At 42.1% G+C, this 15119-nt stretch overlaps 1 protein-coding gene across 1 annotated transcript in view; it reads left to right on the top strand.

Moving 5' to 3' along the window:
• Positions 1–15119, top strand: part of LOC117518509 (vitamin D3 hydroxylase-associated protein) — a 57642-nt gene that overhangs the window by 12317 nt on the left and 30206 nt on the right. Inside the window, exons 2-5 of the mRNA XM_034179654.1 lie at positions 604–717; positions 6439–6579; positions 6675–6808; positions 8446–8652. Coding sequence (XP_034035545.1) covers positions 604–717; positions 6439–6579; positions 6675–6808; positions 8446–8652 — 596 coding nt within the window. The remainder of the gene's footprint in view (positions 1–603; positions 718–6438; positions 6580–6674; positions 6809–8445; positions 8653–15119) is intronic.

Genomic DNA, 15119 nt, shown 5'->3' with positions numbered 1-15119 from the left:
GTGGGTTCCCTCCAGGTGCTCCAGCTTCCTCCCACATCCAAAGATATGCACGTTAGGTGGATTGGAAACTTTAAATTGTCTGTAGGTGTGCATGCAGGTGTGAATGTGATTGTTTTTCTATATGTGGCAGTCTGGGGTCCAGGGTGTACCTGCCTCACGCCCTGTGACTGCTGGGATAGGCCCCAACTCCCCATGACCCGATCTTGGATAAGTGGTTTAAGATGAGTGTGTGTGTGTGTGTGTGTGTGTGTGTGTGTGTGTGTGTGTGTGTGTGTGTGTGTGTAATTCAGTTTGTTGGCTCTGAATTTATTTTAACATGCCAAGAAAAATGAGGGTGGGGGAGTGGCATCAAATGGTACTTTTATTACAGCTCTGTACTGTACATAATTGGATATGTCCAATTTACAATTTACAAACCGGTAGCTTGAGACATACAGCCAATATTTAAGGTGTTTTATCATTATTCCGTAGAGCGTGTACACAGATTGGATGATTGCACCTTTTTTAATGCAAGATTTAAAATAACTGGGGTATGAATTTATTTTGTGCATACTTTTGTTTACTAATTACTGTTTTTCTGCACGTGTTTGTGTGCTCATTTAGCATCCACTGATGGGAAGTCCTGACATTTTGACGCTGTCCCTGCCTGAGTTGACAAAGCAACTGCGTGATGGTTCGCTGAATCCTGAAAATGTGCTTTACTCCTACATGGAAAAGGTTCGGCTCCCACCGCGTATTAACACAAATCACTGGGAAACAAATACCGAAATACTCAATCAGGTGGAAATGTATGTTTTCCATTGACCTCAGGTATCTTTAAAAGTACACTCAACAAAAACATAAACGCAACACTTTTGGTTTTGCTCCCATTTTGTATGAGATGAACTCAAAGATCTAAAACTTTTTCCACATACACAATATCACCATTTCCCTCAAATATTGTTCACAAACCAGTCTAAATCTGTGATAGTGAGCACTTCTCCTTTGCTGAGATAATCCATCCCACCTCACAGGTGTGCCATACCAAGATGCTGATTAGACACCATGATTAGTGCACAGGTGTGCCTTAGACTGCCCACAATAAAAGGCCACTCTGAAAGGTGCAGTGTTGTTTTATTGGGGGGGGGGATACCAGTCAGTATCTGGTGTGACCACCATTTGCCTCTTGCAGTGCAACACATCTCCTTTGCATAGAGTTGATCAGGTTGTCAATTGTGGCCTGTGGAATGTTGGTCCACTCCTCTTCAATGGCTGTGCGAAGTTGTTGGATATTGGCAGGAACTGGTACACGCTGTCGTATACGCCGGTCCAGAGCATCCCAAACATGCTCAATGGGTGACATGTCCGGTGAGTATGCCGGCCATGCAAGAACTGGGACATTTTCAGCTTCCAAGAATTGTGTACAGATCCTTGCAACATGGGGCCGTGCATTATCCTGCTGCAACATGAGGTGATGTTCTTGGATGTATGGCACAACAATGGGCCTCAGGATCTCGTCACAGTATCTCTGTGCATTCAAAATGCCATCAATAAAATGCACCTGTGTTCTTCATCCATAACAGACGCCTGCCCATACCATAACCCCACCGCCACATGGGCCACTCGATCCACAACATTGACATCAGAAAACCGCTCACCCACACGACGCCACACACGCTGTCTGCCATCTGCCCTGGACAGTGTGAACCGGGATTCATCCGTGAAGAGAACACCTCTCCAACGTGCCAAACGCCAGCGAATGTGAGCATTTGCCCACTTAAGTCGGTTACGACGACGAACTGGAGTCAGGTCGAGACCCCGATGAGGACGACGAGCATGCAGATGAGCTTCCCTGAGTTGGTTTCTGACAGTTTGTGGAGAAATTCTTTGGTTATGCAAACCGATTGTTTCAGCAGCTGTCCAAGTGGCTGGTCTCAGACGATCTTGGAGGTGAACATGTTGGATGTGGAGGTTCTGGGCTGGTGTGGTTACACGTGGTCTGCGGTTGTGAGGCTGGTTGGATGTACTGCCAAATTCTCTGAAACGCCTTTGGAGACGGCTTATGGTAGAGAAATGAACATTCAATACACGAGCAACAGCTCTGGTTGACATTCCTGCTGTCAGCATGCCAATTGCACGCTCCCTCAAATCTTGCGACATCTGTGGCATTGTGCTGTGTGATAAAACTGCACCTTTCAGAGTGACTTTTTATTGTGGACAGCCTAAGGCACACCTGTGCACTAATCAGCATCTTGATATGGCACACCTGTGAGGTGGGATGGATTATTTCATCAAAGGAGAAGTGCTCACTATCACAGATTTAGACTGGTTTGTGAACAATATTTGAGGGAAATGGTGATATTGTGCATGTGGAAAAAGTTTTAGATCTTTGAGTTCATCTCATACAAAATGGGAGTCACAATTTGGACTTTAGCAGCAGTGGAACACCAAAATGTAAGTCCCTTTTCTGTTTATAAATGAATAAAATATCAAATGACAAGGATCTATTTTAGCCGTTATATAAAGATAATGAATGTCTTTACATTCTTTCAATGGTACGAATATTTCTTGCGGTGAAAGCTGGAACAAACCATTCGACTCTGTTTCGCCGAGTTGAATAGTTTGTTCCAGCTTTCACTTAATGAAATATTCGTACCATTGAAAGAATGTAAAAACATTCATTATCCTTATATAACGGCTAAAATAGATCCTTGTCATTTGATATTTTATTCATTTATAAACAGAAAAGGGACTTACATTTTGGTGTTCCACTGCTGCTAAAGTCCAAATTGTGACGTGTAATCAAGTTATGTTGTGCACTGACTTCGGACTTCCATTAAAAAAAGACTTTGTGTAGTTCCTCACTCCAGCCAAAAATCACGTCAGCATTTCATGTGAACGTCTTCATGCATCCAGATGACTTACAGCAGAGTGGATTTTGTTACAAGAATTAGCAGCGTCAGTTAGCTCAATCAAATCATGTCTCTGTAGAGTCGTTTCTCACAAGCACGCACACACACACGACCGGGTCAGCGCTTGTGCGTGCGTGTACTACCAAAAAGACTGTGTACATCCTCAGTGCAGCGAGGGGGGGAAAAAAAAATCACATCAGAAATTAGTCCAGCTTTTTATTCTTTCTTCCTGCTAATGGCCTCCAGACAGCACTGTGTGTGTGTATGGGCGGGCAGAGTGCAGTGGTGGCAAACTGCACTCTAAATGCAATGAAACACAAATGGGACAAATAAATTTATGTGACGTTTATTTATTTGGCTCCCCATTAGCTGCAGCTGAGCTGCAGTTATTCTTCCTGGGGTCCACACAAGTCAACAAACAATATACAGAAATCAAAAATATATAAAACTAGAAGCACTCGGAGAGCACAAACCTCCGCCAAGGCCATAGGGTCACTGACATCACATGGAATACCCTTTGGCAAAGAGACTTATTCCACGTTGTTTCACGCATCTACCGTCATGTTTCAGATTCAGTAGTTAACCCTATGGGGTCCGAGGGCATTTTTGAACAGTTCACTCGCCTGGCTTAAATGTTTTATTATTGCTGTTAACAGCTCTCCCTGCATCCCACAATCAAGTTTTATATCTTTTTTTTTTTTTTTCAGGACAACCTGTACTTTCAAAATATATATGCTATAGTTGTTTTATAAGTGTAATAAAGGTTTACAATCAGAAATAAAAAAGGAAAAAGTAAAGTGGAAAATGTCCACACACATTTATTCAAAACACATAGCAAACTATAATAAATGATTAACGCATCACTCCTAAAAACAATCTTTGGTGTGTCACGTGAGGTGAATCTGCCCTACGATTAGATTTTGGAAAACCATGTGACGGTGGCTCGAACGTCCGTGGAGTTAACTTTTCAGCAAAAAAAGTAAGTTTCTATCTCGTATCATTAAAAAGTTATTTATAATTTAGTAAAGCTTGGTCTCAGCCATCGTATACAACCCCTGGCAATTATGGGATCACCGGCCTCGGAGGATGTTCATTCAGTTGTTTAATTTTGTAGAAAAAAAGCAGATCACAGACATGACACAAAACTAGTCATTTCAAATGGCAACTTTCTGGCTTTAAGAAATCAGGAAAAAAAAATTGTGGCAGTCAGTAACGGTTACTTTTTTAGACCAAGCAGAAGGAAAAAAATATGGACTCACTCAATTCTGAGGAATAAATTATGGAATCACCCTGTAAATTTTCATCCCCAAAACTAACACCTGCATCAAATCAGATCTGCTCGTTAGTCTGCATCTAAAAAGGAGTGCTCACACCTTGGAGAGCTATTGCACCAAGTGGACTGACATGAATCATGGCTCCAACACGAGAGATTTCAATTGAAACCAAGGAGAGTATTATCAAACTCTTAAAAGAGGGTAAATCACGCAATGTTGGAAAAGATGTTGGTTGTTCAGTTAGCTGTGTCTAAACTCTGGACCAAATACAAACATGGGAAGGTTGTTAAAAGCAAACATACTGGTAGACCAAGGAAAACATCAAAGCGTCAAGACAGAAAACTTAAAGCAATATGTCTCAAAAATCAAAAATGCACAACAAAACAAATGAGGAACAAATGGGAGGAAACTGGAGTCAACGTCTGTGACCGAACTGTAAGAAACCGCCTAAAGAAAATGGTATTTACATACAGAAAAGCTAAACGAAAGCCATCATTAACACCTAAACAGAAAAAAAACAAGGTTACAATGGGCTAAGGAAAAGCAATCGTGGACTGTGGATGACTGGATAAAAGTCATATTCAGTGATGAATCTTGAATCTGCATTGGGCAAGGTGATGATGCTGGAACGTTTGTTTGATGCCGTTCCAATGAGATTTATAAAGATGACTGCCTGAAGAGAACATGTAAATTTCCACAGTCATTGATGATATGGGGCTGCATGTCAGGTAAAGGCACTGGGGAGTTTACATTGATATTTTGGACACTTTTCATATCCCATCAATTGAAAGGATGTTTGGGGATGATATCATTTTTCAAGATGATAATGCATCTTACCATAGAGCAAAAACTGTGAAAACATTCCTTGCAAAAAGACACATAGGGTCAATGTCATGGCCTGCAAATAGTCCGGATCTTAATCCAATTGAAAATCTTTGGAAGTTGAAGAAAATGGTCCATGACAAGGCTCCAACTTGCAAAGCTGATCTGGCAACAGCAATCAGAGAAAGTTGGAGCCAGATTGATGAAGAGTACTGTTTGTCACTCATTAAGTCCATGCCTCAGACTGCAAGCTGTTATAAAAGCCAGAGGTGGTGCAACAAAATACTAGTGATGTGTTGGAGCGTTCTTTTGTTTTTCATGATTCCATAATTTTTTTCCTCAGAATTGAGTGATTCCATATTTTTTCCCTCTGCTTGGTCTAAAAAAGTAACTGTTACTGACTGCCACAATTTTTTATTTTTTTTCCTGATTTCTTAGTGTTTCTTAAAGCCAGAAAGTTGCCATTTGAAATTACTTTAGTTTTGTGTCATGTCTGTGATCTGCTTTTTTTTCTACAAAATTAAACAACTGAATGAACATCCTCCAAGGCCGGTGATTCCATAATTTTTGCCAGGGGTTGTACGATGGTGTCGGCCCCAGAGGGTTAAACCGTTAAATCTTCTGCAAATGTATTTAGGTGATTCTTAGACTACGGGCACTTATGTCCTTTGATCATATTGTATGAAAAACAGAAAAAAGGGGAAATTCATATATTTTCATATATATATAATACACTAACGCTCGGCCGTACTAGCATCTCGGTCTGATCTGGAACCTAGAGGAGGTCCTACTTTCAAATCTTGCTAGCTCTCCAAGACTACCAACACGATGACTGGTTGCTGACATACTTTATTACAAATTAAACCTCTTGCTCTGCGAGTCAGCAGATGTACTTCCGGAAAACCTTTTATTCTGCATTTCTCTGCCCAAGCAATTGCAGAAACAGCGCAATACTGACCAGACAGAGTGAAACGAATGTTGCAACGTCAGATCATGAACCTACTGAACTTTCATGTGAAAGTGATGGCTCAGCATTCATTCAGATTGGTGAACCTGCACTTGGAAAAAGTCAGGAATATGTTAGGCGATACGGACTTTGTGCCAGGTTGGGGATGCATCACGTGCTGCTCTGTACAGGCAAGAGACGACACGCTTCACCCCCTGCTATTTTAACTTTTTAGAGTCTGTTGAATTTTGAATCCAGATGTGTACCAAGTCTGCTCTCTATACTAAAGCCGGATGCTGTTTTAATGCAGTTATAACGGCACTGTGAACGCACGTGTGGAACTCTCCACAACACTGTTTTTATAGGCTGCCTGAACTCACGGTAGACATTTATTAACTGACGAATGTCCATAAGTGCAAAACTCTCACCTGTGAGAAATTCATTAACAGCACATCCATGTATGTCGCCATTTCAAAGTACATAAATGTTTGCTGCTTTTCCCCAGACTCTAGAGGTCCATAATAAGGTGAACTGCTGTACAGGAGTTTTGTTGGAGAGTTTTGACGACGTTAAAACCATTGACACCAGCAGTAAAGGCCTTTTGTATGGAGTTCCAATTAGCATTAAAGAAAACTACAATTACAAGGTAATTAGTTGCTGTGGTTCACCATCATCCTTACATAATTAATGCAGTGACTATGTTTCTCCTAACACTGATTTTTGCCTCTTTTTATACACAAGAACACTGTCTCCTCCTGTGGCCTGGTCAAGTTCTTGGACCAACCTTCTAAGGAGGACGGTGTGCTCGTAAAAGTGCTGAAGAGACAAGGAGCTATTCCCTTTGTCAAGACAAATGTGCCCCAAAGCATGTTAAGGTAAACCATTCCTAAACTGAATTGGCACTTGTGTTGACTATTAGTCATCACAGACTGCAATATAGATAAACTCTAACTTGAAAATGAGCACAAAATCCAGCCTGCTACAGGCTCATATTATGACCTTGTCACATATGGAGTTGGCTCCCTTTACTATCCATACCTTCTGCAGTCACGGTAATAACCTTGCAGGCCTGTCCAGTCACACAGATACAGATTTCTTTTCATTGTAACAGGTACAACAAAAAGTACAAATGTAAACCTATGAATAAACAACATGCAGACTTTCAAGGTCCAAGGAAGACAAAGAACATAAATTTAAAGGGCCGGTCACACGGCACAGCATTTGCTGAACGAAGGAAAATTCACAAATCGTCAAAAAGTGGACAAATGAGCCTGGACTTCTTCCATCACCGAAAAGCCTGCGAGTGCAGAGTGCATAAAAGACCAAAACTAACAAAAGAAAAACGATGTGAATGGCGACGTTGACGCTTTAAGCAAAATCAAAAGGAAGCACCAGCGTGTGATCATTTCTGCAGCGGCGTCTGTGCTGCCTACAGCTGTGTTGTCATGACAACGTGCACGAACATGCACGTCGCAGCCAGAGATGTTAAGAGGCTGGGGAGAGAGGAGCTGGAGATTGGATGACTATCAAACCGAATGCTGACGGTACAGGAACTAGGCAAACAATGAGGAACCGTCAAGACAGAAAGCAAAACAGAATATGGAGGAATTGAGGTTATCAGGATTCATTCGCATTTTTCAACAGTTTGTAAATTCTGAGGAAGTGCCAGCTACAGAAACGAAGCTGGACAATGGTTAAACGATGTTTCCAAAAGTCAAAGTAAGTCCAAATTTCTTGTTTCGTTTTGGCTTCGTGTCCTTTGTTAGTGCCGTGTGACCGGGGCTTAACAGAATAAAAGTATGTACAAAAGTGTAAGTTAAAAAATTTTTTAAGTATGTAGTAGCAAAAAATATATAAAAATGAGAAAATTGCAAAACCGTGGATATTTCAGTAGCAGTGGATATTGCACATTAACAAATATTGCACTTATTTCAGTGTGATATATGATATGGCTGTTTTATTTCAGTGGCATTGATAGCTCTAATTGCGGTTGGGTAAAGCTGTTTTTCAGTCCATTTGTTCTTGCTTTAATGGGTCTGTACCATCTGTCTGATGGCAGCCGCTCAAACAGACAGTGGCCAGGGTGGGATGAGTCTTTTAGCATGGTGTTGGCTCTCCTGAGATGGTAAGAGCCGTGAAGGTCCCCCAGTGTGGGTAGAGGGTACCCAGTGATCTTCTCTGCTATTTTAACTCTCTGGAGCTCTTTCCTGTTTGCCACTGTGCAACTGGCAAACCATGTACAGAGGCAGTATGTGAGGATGTTCTCCATGGTATAGTAAAAAGACACAAGCAATCTCTGGTTTACTTTTGCTGAGGATTCTCAGAAAGTGGAGTCTTTGCTGTGTCTTCTGTACCTCTTGGTGTTCCTGTCCCAGATCAGTTTCTCCTATGTGGACTCCCAGGAAATGGAAGTCTCTGACCCTTTCCACACAGGTCCCACCAATGATAATGGGCTGAATGTCTGTTTCATTTCTAATGTTTATAATTTGTTTCTCTGCATGTCTTTCTCCAGTTATGAATCTAGCAACCCCATCTATGGCCGGACAGTGAACCCTCATAACTACCAGAAGACTGCTGGAGGTTCAACAAGTGGAGAGGGGGCTCTCATCGCAGCAGGAGGCTCTGTGCTCGGGTTCGGCACTGATATTGGGGGCAGTGTTCGTATTCCTGCCTCTTTCTGTGGGATCTCTGCCTTCAAGCCCACAGGAGGCCGACTCAGGTAAAGATTTCTAGTTTGCTGTGTCTTATGGATTAGTAATACTTGTGCAGTAGCTGAGAAGTGCCATTTATTACAGTCAGCAAATGTGTATAAGGGCCCCTTCACATAGTGCAAATTTGGTCGATTTGCGCACGATGCAGAAATCGTAGCTGCTTCACTGTCAGGACAGGGGGCTGGCCACAGCTGTTGAGACATCTCCGGTTCTGGACATCATAGCTGCAGCACACGTCCCGTGTTTTGACGGACACACGCTTGTGTCAAAATGCATAAAAATGGACCGTCAGTTCATATGGATACGCAGCAGGCGATCTGAATGTCACGTCTGACAGGACACACGTATTGGGCTGTGAGTGGCGCACCGCAGGTCTGAGACAACCCAACAGTGACAAATATGCCACTTTCAACCACGTATCAGCAACAATACGTCGTTCAGTCAGTTATCATAGCGCTTCTTTTTTAGAAAATACGTTAATCTGCTTGTAATTTTAGTCATTTCATGCACCTGTTACAAGACAGTGACTGTTTGTCTGGTAATCAGAGCATGCAGGTTCAAATCCCGTGAGTGGCTTTTTTTTTTTTCCATTTAACTGCAGGGTTTTGTATTGCATTCCCTTTTATGTATATCAGTCCAGTGATATTCACTAATTATACAGCTGTTTTTTTTTTAATTTTCCTCTACTGATGTGGAGGAAAATAAAATATAAACCTCACAGAACACTGTGTTCCTGCTTGAAAGACTGCCTCACGTGCACGAACCATCTCACCGGGATCTTGCACGCCTGCACATCGGTGCAATGTTTTGTGGTTCGCTCATATAAGCTGTTTCGCCCTGAGTTGTACTTATTCGCACTATGTGTGAAGGGGCCCTAACTTTCGGCCCAATCTGAACCGGGAGTAAGGAGCTAAAGAGGAAGGTCACATTCAGAAACTTCAAATCATTAGAAGTTATCTACACTGACAAAGCCCTCATTGCTGATGCACAGCAGCTGGAGGAGGAAGAAAAAGATCCTGAAGACACTCCAGATGAAGAAATCATCTAGAATCGTCCACAGTGACGATCACTCCCAAAAACGATAAAATCAAAATTGGCTTTTATAGGTAGTCTAAATTTTTGGGACCCACAACTTGACCATGAGTAAAACAGAATTGCGACTTACGCATGCGAGTTAACGGGGCTTGGCTGTACTTTGTCTAGAAATTCTCCTCTCACAATAGATCTGTTTTTAAAAGAATGGTTCAAAATTCAACTTTGATGAATTCTTATTTTTCTATGTTCATAATAATCTAAAAACTATATTCATGATAATTAATATAATTTTTCAGTATCTGAAGTCAGACATCTTTCTATTTGCTGAGCAATCAGATGTATTGCCAACCAGCTCGCCCCCACCTTCACCAGGATCTTCAACCTCTCCCTGGACTAAGCAGTCATCCCGTCCTGCCTGAAAACCTCCACCATAATCCCGGTGCCGAAGAAGTCTCCCATCACCAGCCTGAATGATTACTGCCTGGTGGCCCTCATTCCGGTAATCATGAAGTGCTTTGAGAGACTGGTTCTTCAGCACATCAAGGACCACCTCCACCCTCACCAGTTTGCATACAGGGCAAACAGATCCACAGAGGACGCCATCGCCGTAGCTCTCCACTCTGCTCTAAACCACCTGGAGCAGCCGCACAGCTACGTCCGAATGCTCTTTGTGGATTATAGTTCTGCCTTTAACACAATAATCCCGGACAGACTCACCACAAAACTGGACACTCTCGGCTTACACCCTCTTACATGTGCCTGGATTAAAGACTTTCTTTCCAACCGTCTCCAGACTGTGAGACTCGGCCCCCACCTCTCCTCCACGCACACGCTGAGCATCGGCTCTCCACAGGGCTGCGTGCTGAGCCCCCTCCTCTACTGCCTCTACACCTACGACTGCAGACCGGCCCACAAGAACAACCTTATTGTCAAGTTTGCAGATGATACCACAGTGGACGGTCTCATCTCTGGAGGTGATGAGGCCGCCTACAGAAAGGAGATCCCGCAGCCTGGTGCTCAAAGAACAACCTCTCTCTGAACACTAGGAAGACCAGAGAGATCATCATTGACTTCAGGAAACACTGCACCGACCCTGCCCCCCTTCTCATCAGCGGCGAGCATGTGGAAAGAGTCCACACCTTCAGGTATCTTGGCGTTCTCATCTCAGCCTGCATCTCCTGGTCCGACAACATCTCCTCTATCCTCAAGAAGGCTCAGCAGCGGCTACACTTCCTGAGAGTCCTCAGGAAGTACAACCTCAACACCGACCTGCTGCTGGCCTTCTACCGCTCATCCATTGAGAGCCTGCTGACATACTGCATCACAGTATGGTTTGGCAGCTCCACCGCTACTGACAGGGAGAGAATGCAGAGGGTTGTAAAGGCAGCACAGAAGATCATCGGCCACCCTCTCCCCTCCCTGTTGGACATCTACACCTCCCGCTGCCTCAATAGAGCCAAAGCGAACTCCAAAGACTGCTTTCACCTTGGCTCTGCCCTGTTTGACCTGTTGCCCTCAGGGAGGCGCTACAGCTCACAAGGACAAAAACGGACTGAAAAACAGTTTCTTCCCCAAAGCCATAACCACATTGAACTCTAGCATGCACTGATCCTCCTCGTGCAATCCTAACCATGTGCAATCACCCATGTACATTATACATTTTGTGCAATATATTTGTATCCTAAGCCACACCTTGCATTAGTGTCAATTGTATATATATTTTTCCTTACATTGTTGAATTTTTCTCTATTCTATCTGTTTTTGATATATATATTCTTGCACTATTTTATAGCAGGGGTGGTGGCCAAGTGGTTAATGTGCTTGGTTTCAGTTCAGAAGGTTCCGGGTTCAAATCCCACCCCTGCCACATTTCTCCATGTAATGTGGAGTTGCTTCAGGAAGGACATCCGGCGTAAAACCTGTGCCAGTTCAACATGCAGATCCACCTTGGATTTGCTGTGGCGACCCCGAGTGCAAACAAGGGAGCAGCCGAAGGGACTTACTTACTATTCTTGCACTATTATTTTTTATTCTGTTTTATTGCACTGCAACTGGTTGGCCTTAATCTCATTGTACCAATGTATAATGACAATAAAAGGCATTCTGATTCTCTGATATTTCTTCAATTTTATTGATCTATGGATGCTACGACTTTCAGTTGAACACTTAGCCAAGACTAACTGAAAATTGCATACATTCACTCTAAGTTGTTCTTTCACCATATTACTTGCCATCATACTGATCAGACCAGTTTGAACGTAATCAAGGACATATAAATTATATATTTAATGGTAGTTAAATAAGAAGACTGACAATGTTCAAGATCAACAGTTGCTACACCGCAGTGCTCCTGCATGTCTAGGATTGTGATATGGATATACACATTTTTTTTTTTTTCATCTTCTATTGTTGGAACTCAATTGATACTTTGTAATTCAACAATTTGGCTGATTAAATTGTTTCATTGTTGCTGATAAATTGTATGTTTTTTATTATTGTAAAACAGACATAAATTAATATGTTTTGTGTATATTGCAATAAATCAGATTTAGGCCTCATATATGCTAAGTTGTACCATGGTGAGGACAGGAAGAGAAATGGTGTTGGGGTCATTTTAAAGGAAGAGTATGTTAAAAGTGTGTTGGAGGTTAAGCGAGTGTCTGACAGGGTGATGAGTGTGAAGTTGGAAATTGAAGGGGTGATGATGAATATCATCAGTGCATATGTCCCACAGGTAGGTTGTGAGATGGAGAAAGATTTCTGGAGTGTATTACATGAGGTGGTGGAGAGTGTGCCCAAGCATGAAAGAGTGGTGATAGGAGCAGACTTCAATGGGCATGTTGGTGAAGGGAACAGAGGTGATGAGGAAGTAATGGGTAGATATGGTATCAAGAATAGGAATGGGGAAGGACAGATGGTAGTTGATTTTGCAAAAAGGATGGAAATGGCTGTGGTGAATACCTACTTTAAGAAAAGGGAGGAGCACAGGGTAACATAAGAGTGGAGGAAGGTGCACACAGGTGGACTACATTCTTTATAGGAGATGCAAGCTGAAAGAAATCACAGACTGTAAGGTGGTAGCAGGAGAGAGTGTCACTAGACAGCATAGGATGGTTGTTTGTAGGATGACTTTAGAGGTAAAGAAGAGAGTGAGAGCTCAACAAAGGATCAGATGGTGGAAGCTGAAGGAGGAAGACTGTGTGAAATTTAGCGAGCAGGTGAGAGAAGCACTAGTTGGAGGGGAAGCAATTTTGGACAACTGGAAAAGTACTGCAGATGTGGTGAGGGAGACAGGGCAGTACTGGGTATGACATCTGGACAGTGGAAGGAAGACAAGGAGACTTGGTGGTGGAATGAAGAGGTCCAGGAAAGCATAAGGAGAAAGAGGTTGGCGAAAAAGTTTTGGGATAGTCGGAGAGATGAAGAAAGTAGACAGGAGTACAAGGAGATGCGGCGTAAGGCGAGAAGAGAAGTGGCAAAAGCAAAGGAAAAGGCATATTGCGAGCTGTACAAGAAGTTGAATAGTAAGGAAGGAGAAAAGGACTTGTACCGATTGGCCAGACAAAGGGACAGAGCTGGAAAGGATGTGCAGCAGGTTAGGGTGGTAAAAGATGCACATGGTAATGTGCTGACAATGTGTTCTTTATGTTCTCTAATGTCATATACCAACACAGAGCAGAGTAGCTACCTAAACTCTGTAAGGGAGTTAGAGTATCTTGTCAATAGTTTTACATCCTCATTGAAGACAACTTTGGATGCTGTAGCTCCTCTGAAAAAGAGAGCTTTAAATCAGAAGTGTCTGACTCCGTGGTATAACTCACAAACTCGTAGCTTAAAGCAGATAACCCGTAAGTTGGAGAGGAAATGGCGTCTCACTAATTTAGAAGATCTTCACTTAGCCTGGAAAAAGAGTTTGTTGCTCTATAAGAAAGCCCTTCGTGAAGCTAGGACATCTTTCTACTCATCACTAATTGAAGAAAATAAGAACAACCCCAGGTTTCTTTTCAGCACTGTAGCCAGGCTGACAAAGAGTCAGAGCTCTATTGAGCTGAGTATTCCATTAACTTTAACTAGTAATGACTTCATGACTTTCTTTGCTAACAAAATTTTGACTATTAGAGAAAAAATTACTCATAACCATCCCAAAGATGTATCGTTATCTTTGGCTGCTTTCAGTGATGCCGGTATTTGGTTAGACTCTTTCTCTCCGATTGTTCTGTCTGAGTTATTTTCATTAGTTACTTCATCCAAACCATCAACATGCTTATTAGACCCCATTCCTGCCAGGCTACTCAAGGAAGTCCTACCATTATTTAATGCTTCAATCTTAAATATGATCAATCTATCTTTGTTAGTTGGTTATGTACCACAGGCCTTTAAGGTGGCAGTAATTAAACCATTACTTAAAAAGCCATCACTTGACCCAGCTATCTTAGCTAATTATAGGCCAATCTCCAACCTTCCTTTTCTCTCAAAGATTCTTGAGAGGGTAGTTGTAAAACAGCTAACTGATCACCTGCAGAGGAATGGTCTATTTGAAGAGTTTCAGTCAGGTTTTAGAATTCATCATAGTACAGAAACAGCATTAGTGAAGGTTACAAATGATCTTCTTATGGCTTCGGACAGTGGACTTATCTCTGTGCTTGTTCTGTTGGACCTCAGTGCTGCTTTTGATACTGTTGACCATAAAATTTTATTACAGAGATTAGAGCATGTCATAGGTATTAAAGGCATTGCGCTGCGGTGGTTTGAATCATATTTGTCTAATAGATTACAGTTTGTTCATGTAAATGGGGAATCTTCTTCACAGACTAAAGTTAATTATGGAGTTCCACAAGGTTCTGTGCTAGGACCAATTTTATTCACTTTATACATGCTTCCCTTGGGCAGTATTATTAGACGGTATTGCTTAAATTTTCATTGTTACGCAGATGATACCCAGCTTTATCTATCCATGAAGCCAGAGGATACTCACCAATTAGCTAAACTGCAGGATTGTCTTACAGACATAAAGACATGGATGACCTCTAATTTCCTGCTTTTAAACTCAGATAAAACTGAAGTTATTGTACTTGGCCCCACAAATCTTAGAAGCATGGTGTCTAACCAGATCGTTACTCTGGATGGCATTTCCCTGATCTCTGGTAATACTGTGAGAATCTTGGAGTTATTTTTGATCAGGATATGTCATTCAAAGCGCATATTAAACAAATATGTAGGACTGCCTTTTTGCATTTACGCAATATCTCTAAAATCAGAAAGGTCTTGTCTCAGAGTGATGCTGAAAAACTAATTCATGCATTTGTTTCCTCTAGGCTGGACTATTGTAATTCATTATTATCAGGTTGTCCTAAAAGTTCCCTAAAAAGCCTTCAGTTGGTTCAGAATGCTGCAGCTAGAGTACTGACGGGGACTAGCAGGAGAGAGCATATCTCACCCG

This window comes from Thalassophryne amazonica, chromosome 10, assembly GCF_902500255.1.
Source record: "Thalassophryne amazonica chromosome 10, fThaAma1.1, whole genome shotgun sequence".
In the NCBI taxonomy this organism is placed as follows: Eukaryota; Metazoa; Chordata; class Actinopteri; order Batrachoidiformes; family Batrachoididae; genus Thalassophryne; species Thalassophryne amazonica.
The sequence above is the reverse complement of the archived record's forward strand: the minus strand, read 5'-3'. Positions and strand labels throughout refer to the sequence as shown.